The sequence below is a fragment of the Calonectris borealis genome, chromosome 6 (genome assembly GCF_964195595.1).
Source record: "Calonectris borealis chromosome 6, bCalBor7.hap1.2, whole genome shotgun sequence".
NCBI classification, from domain to species: Eukaryota; Metazoa; Chordata; class Aves; order Procellariiformes; family Procellariidae; genus Calonectris; species Calonectris borealis.
The window spans coordinates 23996428-24015406 of record NC_134317.1 but is presented as its reverse complement, the minus strand read 5'-3'; the positions used below and the strand labels follow the sequence as shown (position 1 = coordinate 24015406).

Below are 18979 nucleotides of genomic sequence, written 5' to 3'. Positions count from 1 at the left end.
GCTTCTATATCCTAAAAATAGCTTTGTTTGTGAATTGTGACATTTTGTATCCCATTAGGATATAGGTATAATCTTGTCATTGGATGTTTTGGGGAAAAGTTTTAAAAGATTTAAAAAATAATTCATTTTAGAAAAATGTATAATGCATGCATACTATGAATAGTAAACTTGTGATTATATTCTAGCAGGCTTAAAGAACAATGTTCTGCTTGTAATCCTAATAAACAGGTATCTATGAAAAGGATGAATTTTTTTTTTTAAAGTGGTTAAAGCACACAGTGTAAAAGGATTTCTGTAATCTTTCAATTCTTCCACCATTTATGGTCCACTATACAGGTTTCTCCAATATTATAAGGTTAGTAACAGATTAACTGGATTTAAGAACACCTTTGAATATATACTACTTAGACATCTGCAATGTAAAAAGAACTTGCTAAAGCAATATTACATAGCTTAATATAAAGGTCTCTGCATTACTTTATCATAATTAGGAGGAATTTTTTGTGCCTGACTCTTTTTAAAAATTAAAATACTTACTAATAGTAAGTCACCAAATATCTATATCCCTAGATGTAAATTCTCTGTTCTCTTTACATTAATGAAAAGCAGCCTATTAAGTGCAGCTGCAGCAACCTGCATTCTTGGGACTTGGCCCATGATGTGCTGAGTTCTTCTCTTTTGAGTAACAATTCTTCATTCCCTGCACATGAGAAAGTATCACAAACAAGTAATTTAAACTGTGATACTTTAAATGTGATATGGATATGAAAATTTGGGAATACTTATACTAGCATAACGCAATGGCTGGAGGTATCAAGCCAGTTCACAGTATTAAGTGACATCCAGAACAAGAAGTATGAGTACCATTATCATCGGGTGCTAATGCACGCTCTGTCCTAGCCTAATTGAAGTTGTGCCTTATTAAAGTCATGACTAGTGGTCTGGCACCTTTTGAGATTTTGCTGTTCTACTCTGAAGTGAAAGTACAAATACAATAAAGCAGGCTAGGAGGAGTGGATTGTTATCTTTAATTCTGGATTTCCTAGGTTTTTCGGGGTTGTTTCAGAGCAGCAGGTAGTTCTTATTCTGGGAAAAACTACCACTAGCTGCTTTTCAAAGCATCACATTGCAGTGTTCCCCCAGCAAGACCATCTTATGCAGTAATAATAACACAGCCTTTGTCATGTAGATACCTGTTGCTTCATTTAAAGTTGCTTCAGGGCGCATAGTTTCTAGAAAATGCTCTAAAATTTTCTCTGGGGTTCCTGACATCACAATATACCTGAGGGAGGGAAAGGAGCAGTTAGTGTCTCATAGACAAAACAGCTAATCAAGAAACAGTTGCGTACCAGTGAGAAGACCAGGACTGACGAGTGCCAGAGTACAAATACCTGCTCTGACCAGAATCTCTGTATGGCTTAGGACAAAACCACTCACAATCTTTGTTGGCTTCCCCCCTGTAAAATGGGAGCAATAAATCTCTCCACCCTACCCAGGGGGTGTGAGATGACAGATGGCCCCCTCCCCGCACAAGTACTCCAGTATAACACCACCACAGTTACACCGCAATCAGCAGAGCTGCACTGGTGCAAACCTGGGGAAGTGCAATCAGAAATGCTTCTCCACTGAGAATAAAGATCTCAGTAATGATAGCAATTCGCAGTCATTAGAGGTTCTTAACAGACTTACTATGAGCAAGAAATGAGAACTGATGTGTGTCGGTGTCAGAGCAAGGAAACAATTTCCTTCAGCATCACTGACAGGGGTTGGTCTGAGAAGATGGGGGCAGATAATGAAATAGCACACTGTATCTTCAAATTTGTGCAATGCCTTAGGTAGCTGAAGTAAGTAAGTTTTTCAAATGGATAAACTTAGGATTGTACCATTTCCTGGAGTAAATTTAGGGGGGTGAGAGAACTAGTGCAATAGTCAGGTTTTTCTGCTTCATGCAAAAACACTGGCAAGATTTTAAGTACCAGCAGAATATCACAGGATATTGCTAAACTTGTCCTGTTGTCTTTTTTTTCTTTCCTTGCAGATCGGATTTTTTTATCTTTCCCTCCATTCTTTCAATCTTTGCATCTTTTTTTTCTTTTTTTTAGAATCCAACTGATAAAGTATGAAACTTTAAAAAAAAAAAAAAAGAACGAAAAAACCCTGAGAAGTGAAGATACTCTGCTCCTGCTGAGAAATAAGTGGTGGAGCTGAGCTCCTGGGAGCTCCTCCTCACTTTGAGTGCTGACCGTCACAGTTCTTTTACGTGCCAACCCCTTTGGAAGAACTGTATTGATGTCCCAAGAACACAAACACTTGTTAAGCCAGTGCACATTCTTGCAGAGATACTAACCAAGTATCTAAGCGAGTGAAGCAGAGAAATCACAGGTTGCTGTACTCTGAATATGAAAGTGAAAATGAACAGTGAAGTGACTTGCAGGGCTGCTGAATTCATCCTACATGAGTGTGATCACCCATAAAGAGTTAGATCTTGGGAGTGAGAACTTCAGAGCTAGTCCTTCGAAGCAAAACTGTCACTGTTTGAAAGCATGGCTCAGGGAGCTACGTAGGAGCTCTGCCTGCTCAGTAGAGGAGGCAGTAGAATACAAACTGCAACTGCAAGGATCTGCTCCCAAAGTGAAGTTTTCCCCAAGACTAAGATGAAGAAAATGAGTTTCTTGGTTGACTGGATATCTCAGGGAACACCTTTGGGATGCAGAACATTTCTCTAGTGCAAATGCTATGTACCTGCTTAGGGAGTAAAGCCCAAAGTGCAGCTCATCTGAAGAGATATCAGAGATGTAAGCTACATCTGCAGCAAGCCTTTTAAGAAGAGGTCCCTGTTAAGCTTCTCTCTTGGCTACAGTGATTTTCAAAAGTACTAAACACTCAACTAACACATTCCAGTAACACACTCTGGAAATCAGAATACATCAGTAACTTTGATTTGGACTCTCAAGCATAATTGTAGCCACTTACTCTATTTACTAACAAAAGAAACAAAAGAAATGTCATCTTCAAAACCAGTGAACTCACTTCAAAAGATTTTAAACAAAAAGACACTGCCAACACACTATTAACAAAGTAATCTGACTGCTGAAAAGCAGACAGTGAGCTTTCAAGGTAGCTTCCTCTTTCGTGCAGCTTATGTCTATTTGTCATTGTTATCAGCAAAAGCTCCCTTGCTGGCACATTGATAGTAAATGTGCTGACCAAATGCATAAAATATTTAGAGAAATGAAATTCTGAGCTTTACCTGAAAATATTCCTGGAATGTAAGCTGTAAAATACAGCCTAACTTAACCAGGGACCATTAATGTCTCTAGCTATTTTTATCAAATTCTGAACAAGAAAATGTTAAATAATACAAATAATGCTGCAAAGAGTTTGCAAGGAAGGTAGTGTTTGAAATACGTTTAAATGAAACTTTCACTTTTGAAAGCATGAAAAATATATCAGATCCAAGATAATGGATTTAAATCTATGACCGAGTTGCTGTGCATTGCAGCTGCTGATGCAAATCCACTGGCTGCAGTCAAGTTCCCCTCATTTAGACAAAGAAAAATTTGTTGTAAGAGTACATGTTTTCCTGGTAGCATAGTTTGTTTTTCTAATAGCTCAAGTGAAAGGTGAAATGGCTGTTTCTGAGATACGTGAAATGCGTATATCAAATACAAGGAATGGTTTATTCAACCCTTCACAGATCTTTACAAATCTTTATATTCAGTTATGCAGATAAAATAGGTATATGAAATCCCAGATCAGATAAAAACTGTACTCAAAATATCTCACAGTAAATTAGCTCTTTCTTTGAGAAAAAGTAATGTCCAGGGTAAAGGATTCAAAACTTCTTGGTGCTTATTTTGTTGGATTTGTTCGAATGTTTCTGAAGAAAATTGTGCATCTATTTGCAAATAACATATTTACAAAGCCTTTAGGGGTTTTACCAACATTTGGAATGATAATAGCCTCACTCTACTCTTATCACAGTAGTATCCAAACAGAATTGTACTTTTTCCGTTTCAGTAAAAAAGTAAAGAAAATATAATGAATATTGGTTATTACAGTCCAAACCTATTCTGTAAGATAAGCTGTGCGACTTTCATTGCATGAGATCTTCGTTTTGTATATAAATTGTACCTAGCAAACTCTTATTAGAATCCAGGGCTCAAAATCCAAAATGAAAATATCTGTACTTAACAATAAAACAATGTATTTTCCTCATGTCTTTTACACAGTAGCTCAGCTTAGTATGGTTTCAGCATTCTCCATGTGCAGTCTATTTAGAAGCTATTACATGAGATAAGTATTTACAGTAAGATCTTTAGAGAATTATTGTGTAAAAACATAGAACTGGTGTGCTGCTGGAAATTGATATATTATCCACTATGGGGCATGTGATCAGCTGATGATTATAAAAAAGAAAACTTTATACGCACTGCATTCTTCCATAGAAAGGGGGAATATGCTATTGTTTGGATAATAATACCATATGAAAAGTTAATCATTGTCTGACATTTGCACTATTGAATGAAAACATACTTGTGCTGAGGCTGTGAATTTCCTTGATTAGAAACTCTGTTTCCTGCTGGGATCTTCTCCAACACCAAGACATCTTGGTCATGTTCTTTGAGTCTTACTGTATTTGCTTCTACATCCTGCAAGACAAGTTACTTTTAATAACGTAATTACACCCGATTTGGCTGATTAGTTACTCTGAAAAAGTGCATGATTTTCAAACACAAAAGACTCTTGGGTTGGTTCTTTTCCCCTGTATTTATCTATCTTTATTCTGCTTTTCTTACAGGCAGAATCAAGAGGGAAGCACTGGCACTGGGGGAAGAGGCAGAGAATTGTGGGAGGGACTAGAGCAAGAACCATGTGAAAAATCTCTGGCTATGGCAAAGGAAAAAAAGTTTACCAATAAACAGAGCCCCCCTCCCGCCCCAAACTTTCCATATGTAGTGTAATCTCTATCCTCACTTATATATGAACATTATTATCTATAATCTGACTTTTCTCTTATTAAAAAAAAAAGAAAATGGCAGTTAAAAATCGTGAGTCTTAGCTCATTAAGCTGTCAGTAAACTTTTCATTTTCTACTACCAGATCATAGTAGAAAAAGAAAAAATATAATGTGCATTCAGATAACACAGATGAAAATCAGTAAGACCACGGATTTTGATTATCAACCAAAGCTAAATCAGTTGGGAGTCTCCATGGGCAACCCAACCTTACTGCCAATGGGATCCTCGTTCTCTTTTGTACAGTAAGTACAATCTTATGTCATTTTTTTAGCACAGTACTCTGTCTGGACTGGTTTTATTGTTGCAATACTGGGCATGTATACGTTCAAATACAGGATGATACTGGTTTTGACTTCCTATACTATGAATGATCGCAAAACAGCCTGTATTTACAGAATTACAGCTGGACTTTGGAACACATTTGCCCTAACTTGAATAACTGTAAAATTAGTCTGGGAATATCTTTCTAGAGCTCTCTGATAAAGACATCTGTGCATTCACCTGTAGCTTATTTACCTTGCCACTTGATTCTGCCTTGAATCTATTGAGTTTAAGGTACCTGACACTGACCTATCTGGGAGAACGGGTGATCTTGTTTTATTCAACATTTGGATGGAAGATCACCCAGAAATCCTGGACAGCTTAAGGAAAAACTAAGCACTTGGCAAATGCTAGACCACAGAAATGTGAGAGACAAAAGGTTCCATTTGGTCCCATTTTCATGGCTGAGCTAGGAACAGAAAAAGAGGAAAGATGATTCATATGTTCGTTACTTGATCTTCTAGACTGTCGCACCTCTGTTCTGCAACTGGGGACACTTTGGACAAGGTTATCAATATCAATATATCCATAGAAAAAAGACAGACTCTAGAAAAATTTGCAAGTTCTGATATCACGCTGTCGGGGTGGCCCTTCCCACTCTTACCCTAAGGATCCTGTTGAAGTCCTCCTTGTCTACTCTCAAGAAGTGGCAGTTATCTTCACGCAGAACAATGGATGCTGCTCTGGGAGCATCATTCACAAGCGCTAACTTGCCAAAATCATCTCCTTCGTGTAGAGTACATACCACACCCTGCACACAGCAAAACATTTACATGCAGAAACCCATCATTACTCTGGATTCTATTGAAAATCCTTGTACAAACACCGGACTTCACAATCAAATACCAAAACAAATCTATTTGGCAGAAAATCAACAGCCAAAATAATGACTAGGAAACAATACTTGATAGCTGGTTATTACTATTACTAAAGAAAGGCAAGAATAGAAAAGAATTGGCTTGTTCTCTGAAATTACATTCAGCTTGAAGGACTCTTCTAGCCCTGCTGCAGACAAAAAGTTGTTGAGTTGTTTGCTTTTTATTTATAGAGGCCCTAAAAAATAAGATCAAGTTTGCAGAAATAACATATAACACAACATCTTCAGCTGGTGTAAATCATCAGTGCTCCATTTACTCCAATTGATAGTAACAGAGGATCTGGCCCACCCAGTAATGTAAAAAATGTAGCTAAATACGGATTACTTAGGAACAGAGTTAGCACCAGGGCCTCTGTGCTAGATTTTGGTGAAATGCTTGGTATTCAGAATGGAGGATTCTCAGTCACTGAATGAGAAATCAATAGGGAAGTAGGGATTTTTAAAGACTCAAGGGATTGCTGTGTACCAAAGTTCTATTTTTTGCCTTGAAAAATCTCTCTTATAAACAGGAAATTTAATAGACATGCTTTTCAGTCTATAGCTTAACTAAAATGAAGAGCTGGCATAAATTTAGGAGGGGTTCATCCAACCTGAGAAGCACTAGTCACCAAGCAGTACTTCTGTCAAACATGTCTGGCATGCGTGAGAAAAGTTAGTCATACAAATGCAAAAGAATATGGTGGTAAAGGGACAGGGCAAAAACCCTCATGAGACTGAAGTCTGGCAATTCACCAAATTCCAGCAAATGACTTTGTCCTAAAGATACTGATATAACTCTGCTGAATTATATTCAGAAACTGTGTAATATATCCTGAAATTATACAGCAATCAACTGGAAGTATAATCAGTGAAACCACTGGATCATTTCTTAATAAAATTACATTCAATTTCTTTCCTCAGACAATGCAATTTTGCTCTAAATTAAACTGTATTCCATCAAAGTTTACTCTTACAATTTCAATAATAAGAATCATATAAAAAGTCTTCCGAAAAAAATACCTTGCCATAAATGACTACGTTTACTGATCCCTTTAGGATAATGTACCAAGAAGTACCTTCTTCTCCCTGATTAAATACTACAAGAGAGAGAAAAGATTTTATGGTGAGAATATAGTTACTCAAAATATAAATGGGCCAGATTCTGCACTCAATAAAATTCAAGGTAACTCTACTGCAGTCATATTAATGTCTACCTTGAAAAAGGGCATACTATGATTTTAAAAGCAATTGCCTTCAGATTTTAGAAAAAAAAAACCCACACCCATATAGCAGTTATTTTATTACACTGATGTGAAAGTTGCTTTTATTTTCCATGACAATTGCAACGACTTCTTTATCGATACATGTCAGGTTACCAATTACTAATCAGCACACAGATTTGGATCCCTCCAGTAACACCATGTTCCAACCCAATTCTCTAGTGGCTGTGAATTTGCTAAAACTTCTCAGTATAAACAGGTCTGAGTAATCTAACATTTTAAATCCTCTATTTTGTGCAGCAAGATTTTTTTTAATAAAAGGATAATATTAAAATACATTTTAAATAGAGATTGGTCCAACCCAAACTTCTCGATCAAAACACACCCAAATTGTACGTGATACATATATCCAACCAAGGATACAGAATTCATTTTGGTACTGTCCCTGCAATCGGCAACAGACTAAGCCAACCCCTACTACCCCAGGTTTTAAACACTTAGTGCCAGTCAAGTTTGAAGAGTGCATCCAAGTTTTGCTCTTGTCATTTAAACATTAAGAATTTAAATGTTCATGCCACAGATGAGAAAGAAGATCTGACAGGACTCCATTTACTTACAGACTGTTCCTGCTTTGGGATGTGACTCAAAAATGAGGACACCTGCTAATTCTCGCTTTACCTTAAAATAAAGAGAGATAAATTATAGTTTTTATATGTATCTTATTCTTCCTGGTGAGAGGAAGCCACATAATATACCCAAGTCACTGCTTGCTTTCCCTCTGCATCATTCAGCACTCATTCAGAGTCACACAGCCAGACAATGGTCTGCTTCACTTGATGTCTTATTTCCTACTGATTGGCTTTACAGAACATGAGCCTCTACATTTCCTGGCTCCAAATGGCTCAGACAAGGGCATCTTTAAGATACAGGTCTCCACGTCTTTCTTCATACATACACATGTGAAACCATCATTAACAATTAACATTAACATGATGGAAAATTTCAACTGGTAATAGCTAATCTACTAGCTATTAAGAAGACAGCTAGATAGTCAACTACTCCATGGGGCTCTGCGGTACTCCTGTTCTTCTCTGAGAAATCAGTACCCTTCCCCTTACTGACGTAAGTCTGGCCACTTCTGCTGTGTCAAGCTGTGAGGCACAGCCATCTGGACCTGCTGAGGCCCCTCTCCACTTGACAGCTTCCCAGGCAAATCGTCCAGCTCACTACCGCTGCCAGGAACTGGAGAATGTGACACTGCCCTTGGTGTCAGCCTGCTCCTCATTGCGTTTGTATTGCTCTGGTGTGATTAGCTCTTACGACTGACCGGGCAGTTGCCTCTAGTGAGACACTGTTTACAACCGCTTTTTCTCACTGTAAAAACTGTTAGTGTTACTTTCACAAAATAGTAGCAGCACTGGGAACCTCATATTATCCTGAGTTTTCCTACGTGCTTTTTCTTACAACCGCAAGTCTCCAAGGACTTGGAGGCCAATTTCCAAGCAGTGGGATTCTTGTTTTCAGAGAACGTCAGCTGGTGACAATCCATGTTTCAGAGGTACTACCATGTAACTTGACCGTGCCAAATACAGATCAAAAGCTGGATCCAACATATATTTAGTAGTAGTAGTTTCACACCTTTCTCCCAAGTGTTTGAATTGAAAAAATTTTTAGTCCATGAAATAAAACTTGGGGAGGAACTCTCAAATTCTGGACACAATCCAGATGAGAGTCTGGTGGCTGCATCTCCTAAGATGGGTGGACAAATTCAGGCTCTGATGTCCTAAAGGCACCCACCAAACCTTTGCTCAGGCACCAAGCATAAGTATATCACACCAGCCACCTCTCCCAGAACTCTTTCCTGACAGCCAGTGCAAAGCACTCCCTGTTTGCAGTCTGGAGAAGAAGAGGGATAAATAGAGGTGTTTGGACAGGTTTTTTTAGTACACTGACCAGTGAACGCACCCACAGGCCTGTGATTTCTATAACAATTAGCTCACCAAACTCTTTTATAACCTCTGCCTGAAGGCAATGACGCTTTCATAAGGACAGGAAATACAACCCCATTAGGACTGTTCTGCACACTGTAGAGAGTGTTCCTATCCCTGTATGTCCTCAGATGTCTTCTCAGTTGTTTCAGTCATTTGCCTCTGCAGTGAATGAATCCTCTTGATGAAGCCAAGAATTCAATTTCGTTTTAACACTGTATTATATAATTGTTTTTCATTCATACATTAACTTCACAGGCTTCTCTAGTTCACCACCATGCGACCTGTGTTTTATCCATTTTACTTCCTGCTGCTCATGGCATATCTAGAAAACTTCAGGAATTACTGCCTTGCTTAAAATGCATAAACATTCCATTTGCTTTCAAGTCAATTGACCATTAATCTTCTGGTTCATAGGAGCAATGCCGTCTGTTGCTCCTCTGAAGATTTCCTCTAAGCTAGTCATGGTTTCTGTCCTCTGCTTTAGTTCACGCTGCACATAATAGGCTGGCATTTCCAAATTCTTACTGAAAACATGGAATCAACTGCACTTCTTCAAAATGCCAAGTATTTCTTGTGGTTTGTATCATTTGCCATACTTGTTCTATATGCTATTTTCTGTGGATTCTAACCTGAAGTCTGAATTTCTTCTGTGCTGGAAATATTTTCTGTTTCGGATTTTTTTGTTCTGGGTTATGTCTGTAGTATCAAGAGCGTTCTTCACTCCCCCTCAGTATCTGTCTATCTTGGGTAGTTTATTTTGTTTGATTTGAAAAGGGTCATTTCTGGATCTTACAGAAGTCTGTCTTTAAATACTTTTTTCCTACATCCCAGAGACGCCTAAGGATTTTGGCTGGCTGTTCCCTCTTAGTTCAGTTACCAACTCTGGATGCACATTGTTTTTGAAAAACATGGCTCAGGTGTTATATGTTTGCATGGATTACTATCTTTCTGTAATGTAGCTTCATAATTAGCTGCATCTGTCCAAGTTAGCTGAGAATTATTGAAAATATCAAGAGCTTCCAAAGAAGCTACTTTCTGACTGGCTTCCTTTTTCTGAAAGCACCCACATCTTGCTGCTACCAAGTAAAGTGTATCTAGCTTGCTTCAGTTGCCTACACAGTGTGTAAACAATGGTGAGACTTTAAACAGTTGCATTCACTCCTCCAGGCATTTTCTCCATTTCATTTATTCTTGGTTCTCTGCACTGTTCTTGCCCACTCAGAGAGAAGGTGTTTGATGAGGTTTCCTTCACTCAGTGACCAAACTCCAAGCAGCCAGCACTGCACAGTACACCTTTCCGCACTCTGCAATTCCTCCTCCTAACTGGTTCAAGCTAAGACTTCTTATAGTTCAGAAATCAGATGTCTACTCCGCAAAATTCAGTAGCACCACAGTCCCAGGTATCAGGTCAGATCACATGCAACTTAATTTAAACTCACATATGGACCGAGATGGAGGCACCTGTGCCAAGTGAGTGAGGTAGGGGCTGTGCAGAAACACATGAAAAGAATTATATCTGATATCCAAAAGACAACTTACATCTGCATAGTGTTTGTGTGGTCCTCACAGTTGGGAATATATTCTTTGCATGGAAAGTATAAACGGAAAGGGTTGTAGGCACTCCAATTCTAATAAAGCACCAGAAGTCAAAATTCAACCTCCCTTTTGGTCATGACTTATATTTTTAAAAATACTTACTGTGGTAGAAAGATGAGATAAGGCCTTAATGTGAAGAAGTTCTTCATATATAATTTCTAAGTCATCTACAGTTCTCTGGCCAGGCCTATGGAGAGAAGATAAAAAGGACAGCAAATGCAATAAATGCCCAAAATAAATGCTTCAGAGAGGTACAAAACAACACAAAATGCTGTTGTACTGTCTACTGAAGGGTACATCCTCACTAAACAGGGACTGAACGATGGTTCTGGCTGGAGGACTGAAACACACAAAGGATGGAAGCGCTATGAAACCACCTGAATGACACTGAGCAGCAGCCATGGCAACCACCTTAGAGAGATCCTGATTAGGCAGCTTTCCTGATAAAATCAAGTGTTCTACATGTAAAATGGTCAGATAAATCAGAAATGGTACAAAAAGATCTGTTTCTTTCAAAAGGACTCCCGAGCGTGGGACCTGCACTATTTTTCACATGCGGCACTAATTAGTTGTAGCAAACAGACAGTAGTAGTGGTTTGTAAAGGAGTGTGTGAATTTCTGCTGAACAAATTGGAAGAGGCAGCAGCGCATCTTGGAGGACAGTAAATGACTGCTATAGAGTTAATGCTGAGTGCTGTTATTTAGCCACAAAGGTAAATAAGAATCACTCAGTAGTTTCAACTTCTCTCACTGAAAAATACAAGAAGCTGCCATTAATAAAAAGCATGCATTGATAAAGGAATAATCCTCCTATAGCACAACAAGGAATGAGGCTGCCACTGTGACTGAAAAAATTGCATTTCTGTAGTCTACACACTGGAAAATTTTCTGATTGCTAAAAAAGGACACAAATACTCTGAGGACTGCAGTGTGTCAGAGATGCTTTGGAGGGTCTAATAAACAGTACCCATGAGAAGGAGTTGTAGGAGCTTGTGCGTAACTCCTAATCTTTTTCCCACTCACAAGATTCTCTTCAGTTAAAGTGTCTAACACAACTTTATTTTCTAATAGGACAAATTCTCCTGTGATAGAATTTCAGACAGCGCATTGGAGTTACATACACACACACAGAAAAAATCCTTTAAAGCATTATCCCAAGTTACTTTTATAGGACTAAGTCCTTTCAAACAATATGGTTTAGATTTGTGAAAAGCAGAATATAAGTAATTAAATCAATGGGCTAAGAACAGAAGAAAAGAGCAACCTAGTCATAAGAAGGGAGAGAGGATAAATTTAAGATGTGAGGAAATGGGACACAGGAAGTCCAGTCCAGGGGCAGGAGTTTCAAAGGAGAAGGTTTAGACGCTCACATTAAGAACAGGCTAGTGGGCAGTTCCAAACCCCACTGTCTGCAATGTATGGTGTCAAAAGAATGAACAGCACAGTTGAATCTTTGGATAGCCCTAAAAGAAATGTCACAATGAACCTTTCTGATAGAAGTTTTCCTCCTAAAATGTCAGTATTACAGGAGATTCTAGCATCTAGAGGATCAGGAAAGTCATATAAAGAAATATAGTGCTTACAGGTTTTCTGCCTAATCACCTCTTGGTTCAACAGTCTGTCTAAATCATGCGTGAGGTATGGGGAATACCCAGCAATTGTGTCACTCTGGAGTTATATCGCATCTTTTTGCAAAATCAGTTTGATGGAGACTTCTTTTGGATGAAGGAAGTACTGAAGAAGTCATAGAAAACATAAGGACAACTGACATCTCTGCTAAGCAAGCTGTATTTTTCATCTGTTCTTCACTTACCAATGACATGCATTTATCATTACCCAGATTAAAGACCAATTTAGGCAAAAAATGTTTTGGATGAAATTATTCTTTTCTCATACAGAACGGAATAAACTGCTAAGGGAGAAACAGAAACTGGTTTGGTACTGCTATGCCCTCTAGTGACTCAAAATACTCTTTACTGTTTCTAAATCTGGCTTGAAATTATAAAGCTGCCACTCCTAGTGATTTATGTGGGGCAGTAGCAGCTGAATTAAGTACAGAATAAAGCTAAGCCAGTACTAGCTACCTGGATATTTAAGAAACACAAGGTAAGGATATAATAATACTTCCCATAGGAAGTAACATTTTTAATTTTATTACATGCTTGCAAAACCAGCAAGCATTGGAAAATGGAAAACATAGTGTAACAAATTAACAAATTTCTACATGAAATTAAAATATAAAAGGATGATGTGTTACTACATCAGATCTCTATCAAGACAAAAGGGTACACTCTTCTTTCTGTATGTCCATTTGCCTCCTGTGGTAGCACGCTGGGAGGACTGACAATCTATAGTGGATGTACCCAGTCTTTACTTCTGCTTCTGCAGATGTCACATGGAGAGATATTAGGCATCACTGCTTCTGTAAAACCTGTGTGGTGACCCACTGATGTTGATTTGTAGGATCCTGCTGTGTAAAGACCTAGTTTCTGCAGGGAACACATTCTAACAGCAATAGCTGGTTGGAGACAGGATAATAAATGGAATAGGTAGAGAACGAGGCTACACATTAACGGACAGGAGAACTCAGGTGATATTAAGTGATCAGTAAAAGCTGTTCAGTGTTTGGAGAATTTATCAAGGTCAGAGACATTGAGCTTCTCTGTGACTAGGGGTGTTGACAATAACATAGTACTTTGCCATTGATAAACCATGTACGTACAAGCAATATAATTGATTATTTTTATTACACAGCTAACCAGAAAATTCTCAGATAATAAGAACAGAGGAAAGGATCACAGACCCCATAACATTGTGATTATACGTCAAATAAGCATATATTTCCAGAGTACAAATTTTGTCTCCAAGTACCATAAAGAATATATAGGAGACATGAATAATTTTACCCACTACCTGTGTCTGAGTGTGAAAGTGAATGCATGCTCACTTACTCTAGCACGGGAGCTAATTATGTAATCTTTGTACTTAAATCAGTGCTCCTTGATTAACTCCATAAATACCATTTACCACATATAATACCCATAAACGTCAGTGACTGACTGATATGTGGAAAGATAATCTGTATTTCCTGTCCCAGGAATAAATCTTGGTTTATTAATGTTGTTGGCAGAAAATTCCACCAAGGACTATGGAACTTAATACAGTCTTTATGGAGAAATCCAGTATGGTTCTTACTACTAACAGCTGGGTGGAACATCTAAATAAAAAATTTTAAGAACAAGAGAATAAATAAATCTTGCTTAATTTTTACAAGACCTTCAAGAAGCTACGGATTCCTAGCAGTAATTAAATTGTTATTTTAATATATGTATTTTTTGTGCTGTTTATTGTTTCAGTCATACCGCTAACTTACTGTAGCCTAGAGTATTAAAAAAGAATATAATCCATAACATCATCTTAGTTAAATATTGTTGTCTGATGAATATCATTCTCCCTTTAAAGACTTCTGTTACTATTGTGTTTAGCTTTGTATTATAGCATCCTATTTAATTAGGGTTTACCGTCAAGTTAGCTATATCTGAACATCATTAAAATAAAATAAAAATAACTAGAAAAATCTTTTTTTCCTGAAGGACTGAAACGCTTGTAAGGAAGAGCTGTGTTAATTCTGCAATATTTTTTCCAGGGACTTGCTCAAGGTCCGCACCTGTGCTCCCAGCATTATAAGGAGCAGAGAGCCGTGTTTGCTACTTCACAAAAAGCTATTTTCACATTCACAGTGTATGTGTTTCCAAAGAAAAAAAAACCACCCAATAGCAACAAGAGCCTGCCAAAAATTTCCCTGAGCTCTATTCTGTTTTTTAAACTATAGAACATTCTTTCACAGTTTGACAGTTAAAATGCTGCAGTTAATGTAATAAACAGAGAATTTTTTAAGTCGGCTGTCAAAACAAGTGACACTTTTTGCTAGAGATTTTCAGATTTTGAACAATAGAAAGTACCTTTCAAAGCAACAGCTTCATTATACAATCAAATTATCAAAGTAATCTTCTCATCAAAGAATATTGTCTTATTTCTTTCAGAGTAATTATCTGAGTTCTGCAACCTCTCCGGAAATGGTGACTATTATAAAATGCAGCTGTGTTGGTTTGAAAATTGTGGGTCCTGCTCAGGTCAGCTAGAGCCAGTGTCTCTGAAGCCCTGAACTTTTGGCAGCTGTAACCGTGTCTAGTCAAAACTAGCAGGACTCTGAGGATTCATGGAGATTTTAACAGCTTTGATACAGCACAGCCCAGGGTGGATTTTCAACTAACAAAATCATAACGCATGTAAACTGAATACTAGAACAGTAGTTAATATGGTGCCTGACAGTACAAGCTTGCTTCCATGAGCAAAGGGCAGTAAAAATAAGCACTTTCAGGGATAGGGAAAGATGTCAGATGGCTGTCAGTCTTGAGAAAACCTCTTTCCCCTCATCATATTGCATGAAAAATCTCCTATGAATATTCTTTCAGGTGATGCTGTGGAAGTGATGACACAGAGGGGAGAGCAGTACTTTCCACAGCATCATTCCAGCCTTTCAGCTCTCTACGAGGAGTGTGGATGATAATCAACACATTCATCCCGCCAGGGTAAACTGGAGATAGTGCAGAGGTGCAGGGTCACAGCACACATCGCACTGCGCAGTCTCCTAATGACTGGCGTTTGCTCATGGGTGCAAGAAGCCCTCTTTTGCTCCTTAGTGGAGAACGCACAGGACATCTCTGTGAGAAGAAAACACCTCACTTCCCTGACGCCATAAGGGTTTATGGAAGCACCATGCTCCCCGTCTGGTTTGTCTATGTATCTTGTATGACAGGGAGTGAGTGCTCCTTTAGTTGTGTTTGACTAAACCTCTAATAAACAGAGAAAAGAGAATTTATACTTTTAAAAGTACTACCTATTTTTATAAGCACTACCTATTTTTATAAGTACTTATTTTTATAAGTACTACCTATTTTTATAAGCACAAGTATATGATGGCACTTTTTGAAATTCAATGCTTTTAGCAAGTTTTTGGAAAAGTGCCGACTAAATGGGCTTGCAATCTAAAGAGACAACACAGGGACAAGAATGGAGCAGGGAAAGGATACAGATGGAAACAGAAACTTGTATTAAGTGGATTCAAAACATTTTTAGTATAAAAAATGTTCTTACATAGGATAGGCAGGGCCCAATCCTATCCCATAGCAAAGGCAAACTTTGCCAATGGCCTCAAAGGAGCAGGATCCAGCTTTGTGTACTTATCTTTCTTGAACTGACTGTTACAAGTAAATCTTCAGTGAAGATGACCTTAAACAATTCATTTTTCTCAGTGTGCTTAATTAGCAGTAAAATATGTCTTCAGTGGCCCCTAAACACTACCTGCATAATGAAGAGGTTGCCTTCAATGGAGGGTCAAACAGAGTTTATACTGGTTGCTTTGAAGTCACTATAAAGCTGCCTGTAAAAAAGGCCTTTAGCAGAGTTTTCAGTGTGACCAGAATGTATTGCTGAAAGGAGGGTTAGCCAACCGAAGAGTGAGAGGACGTGATCCGACAGCTGTGAAAAGGTTAGGCAGACATCATCTGTGGCCTAGATACAGAAAGCATTTTTTTTTAATGTATTGATTTTATAGCAATAAGAATGGATAAATAAACCCACAGAGCCACATTTCACACCTTGCTAGCAAACTACAACAGGCCAAGTTCAGCCTATCTTAATTCAATAAAGTTCTACCAAGGATGAATCTAATTAATGGCTGCCACTGACGACTGTAATTGAAAGGTACCTGCTGTGCTGCCATCCTACCACTCTACTCACTCACAATAACAGAAAGCAGCATAGTTAATTGAATGGCACGTCTACACAGGAAGTGTTAACGGAGCAGGACTCTTCTATTACCTGCAACTTACTTTTGGGGAGACTCAGAAACTAAATAAAAACTCATAATGCAGCATTTTCCTCAAGGTGAGTATGATGGCATTCATGGCGTTTGATGGTTATTCTCAACACACAGTTCAACTTATAAGCATTCATAAGGGTTGGAAATGACTTAATATGGACTTAAAAACTTCAGAGGTTGAACAAACTGGCTCTGAAGTGAAATAACTAGCCAAAGGATGCCTGATAATAAATGTAGATTTCTCTTGTTTCCATGTCACATGGAAGGCCCATGTATAATATTAACTCACTGATGTGCTTACGGTTTTCTGAGAATCATCCTCATATGAGCATCTGGCCCAATCTGAGACAGAAGCAGCATAGTGTCCTGTAGCTCCTCATCACACTCCTTTTTCTCTTCCTCAGTTGGCAAAGGGGCATCTTCACGCTCATCGTCCAAAAATCGATAAAATAAGTATTTGTCTTGAAAGTGGTATTCCTGATCCACTGAAAACAACATAACATATCAAACACTAAGCTCTCCTCATTAAAGTTAACCTTGTAGAAATCTGTGTAGCATCGTATATGTCACAGATATATTAGTTAAGAAGGGAAAGAAAGCTACAGAGAAACTGCAAGAGTATGAAACACCTTTATTTCTCATCTATGTCCAAATTATGTAGCTTGGAGGGTACACTTTTAAATTGTGTACTACAAATAGTAGTAGCCTTTCCAAAAGGCTTCTATATACGTGTGTTGTGGGTGTATATACATACATGTGTGTATTCACGCGTATTCACGTTTTTCTTATTGGATCTGGTTTTGCTCTTATTGTTTCAAACCATTTCATTTAAGCAAACAATTCACACTGGGGAAACGGTTACATCATGAATTTCTAAGAGGTCTTCTCTAGCATGAACACCTTGCCCTACATGTTTCAGACAGGGCTAGAAGGTAGTAAAAGCATCTAAACTCTTTCTGAAGTACCACAAATGTACATCATCAAGATATAATCCCAGGGGCAAGTTCATCGACCCGTGTCCTGGTGGAAGAACTTAATGGAAAGACTACCGAGAGAAGACTTCTGAAGAGAGGCTATGCTATGGCGAAGGACAAACCCTTGGTCTTCCAAGCAAGTCAGAGTGATGTGTTGAGTTGGATACTGTGATGCAGCTTGCAGCAGCTTGCCCCTGGGAGTTCAAGGGAATATTTGGCAGGAATTAAAGCTAAAGCCCTTAGGGTAAGGAAGTGGTGGAAACAATCTGTCTTCTCAGTGTGGAAATTTCTCCCTGGGATATGGGAAGCACAACAGAGGATAAATGGAAGTGTACTCTAATAGAGCTGCTCTTCTGAACTTAATAAAACTGTACATGCAAAGCTTCAAATATGAATATTGTTTTAGAAAGCTACCCTTTTGAGGACTATAATATCCTGTTACCAAGTAAATCCTGCCAAATGGAAACTGAAAGTCAATGTAAAATACAGTCAGAAAACTAACATAAAATCCCAGATCTCTGCACTGGAATATTTGGAGTGCTGAATTTGGGAACCATTCCAAAACCACTGAAAATCATTCCAAAATTATGGATCTGAGCAAACACAAATGCTCACATTCACTTCCAAATGCTGCAAATCTTTGATGAAAATCAGTTTTGTGTACGGTAATACATGTCTTGGCCTGAGTGCTATACAGCTTTTGCAATATAATCACAAGCCAGTGTACTCCTAAGTATAATTAGAGTTATCATTATAAATTGTTCATTTACTTTTCAATATTCCCGTAGTTAAAAAGGTATATTGGTAGCAAGATTCATGTAATACTGTCTGTGTGTTGCACTTGCACTTATGAATGAACAGGTTGCTCTGCAGCATTTCTTTTGGGCTCACGATCCCTTTCTTTTTCATGAAAGAGATCTACAGAGGCACTGATATCCCACATTGCCCATGTTTTAGTCAAGATGCTGATTTTCTTTATCTTACCATGGTTAAGAACACCTTCTTCCAGCAATACTTGCCACATGCCAACAGCCTGGGTTCGTGAATGGACACAAGGACTTTGCTGCATCATCCAGTCAACTAATTCTGTCCCCACACAGCATTGCCTGCAGGACG

At 38.3% G+C, this 18979-nt stretch overlaps 1 protein-coding gene across 1 annotated transcript in view; it reads right to left on the bottom strand.

The window, feature by feature from the left end:
* The window catches only part of RAPGEF4 (Rap guanine nucleotide exchange factor 4), a 159389-nt gene that overhangs the window by 34510 nt on the left and 105900 nt on the right, over positions 1 to 18979 (bottom strand). The window contains exons 8-15 of the mRNA XM_075153951.1: positions 18848 to 18969; positions 17191 to 17374; positions 11108 to 11192; positions 8036 to 8096; positions 7219 to 7295; positions 5947 to 6093; positions 4537 to 4652; positions 1194 to 1282 (exon numbers count right to left, since the gene is read on the bottom strand). Of these exons, the coding sequence (XP_075010052.1) occupies positions 1194 to 1282; positions 4537 to 4652; positions 5947 to 6093; positions 7219 to 7295; positions 8036 to 8096; positions 11108 to 11192; positions 17191 to 17374; positions 18848 to 18969 (881 nt within the window). The remainder of the gene's footprint in view (positions 1 to 1193; positions 1283 to 4536; positions 4653 to 5946; positions 6094 to 7218; positions 7296 to 8035; positions 8097 to 11107; positions 11193 to 17190; positions 17375 to 18847; positions 18970 to 18979) is intronic.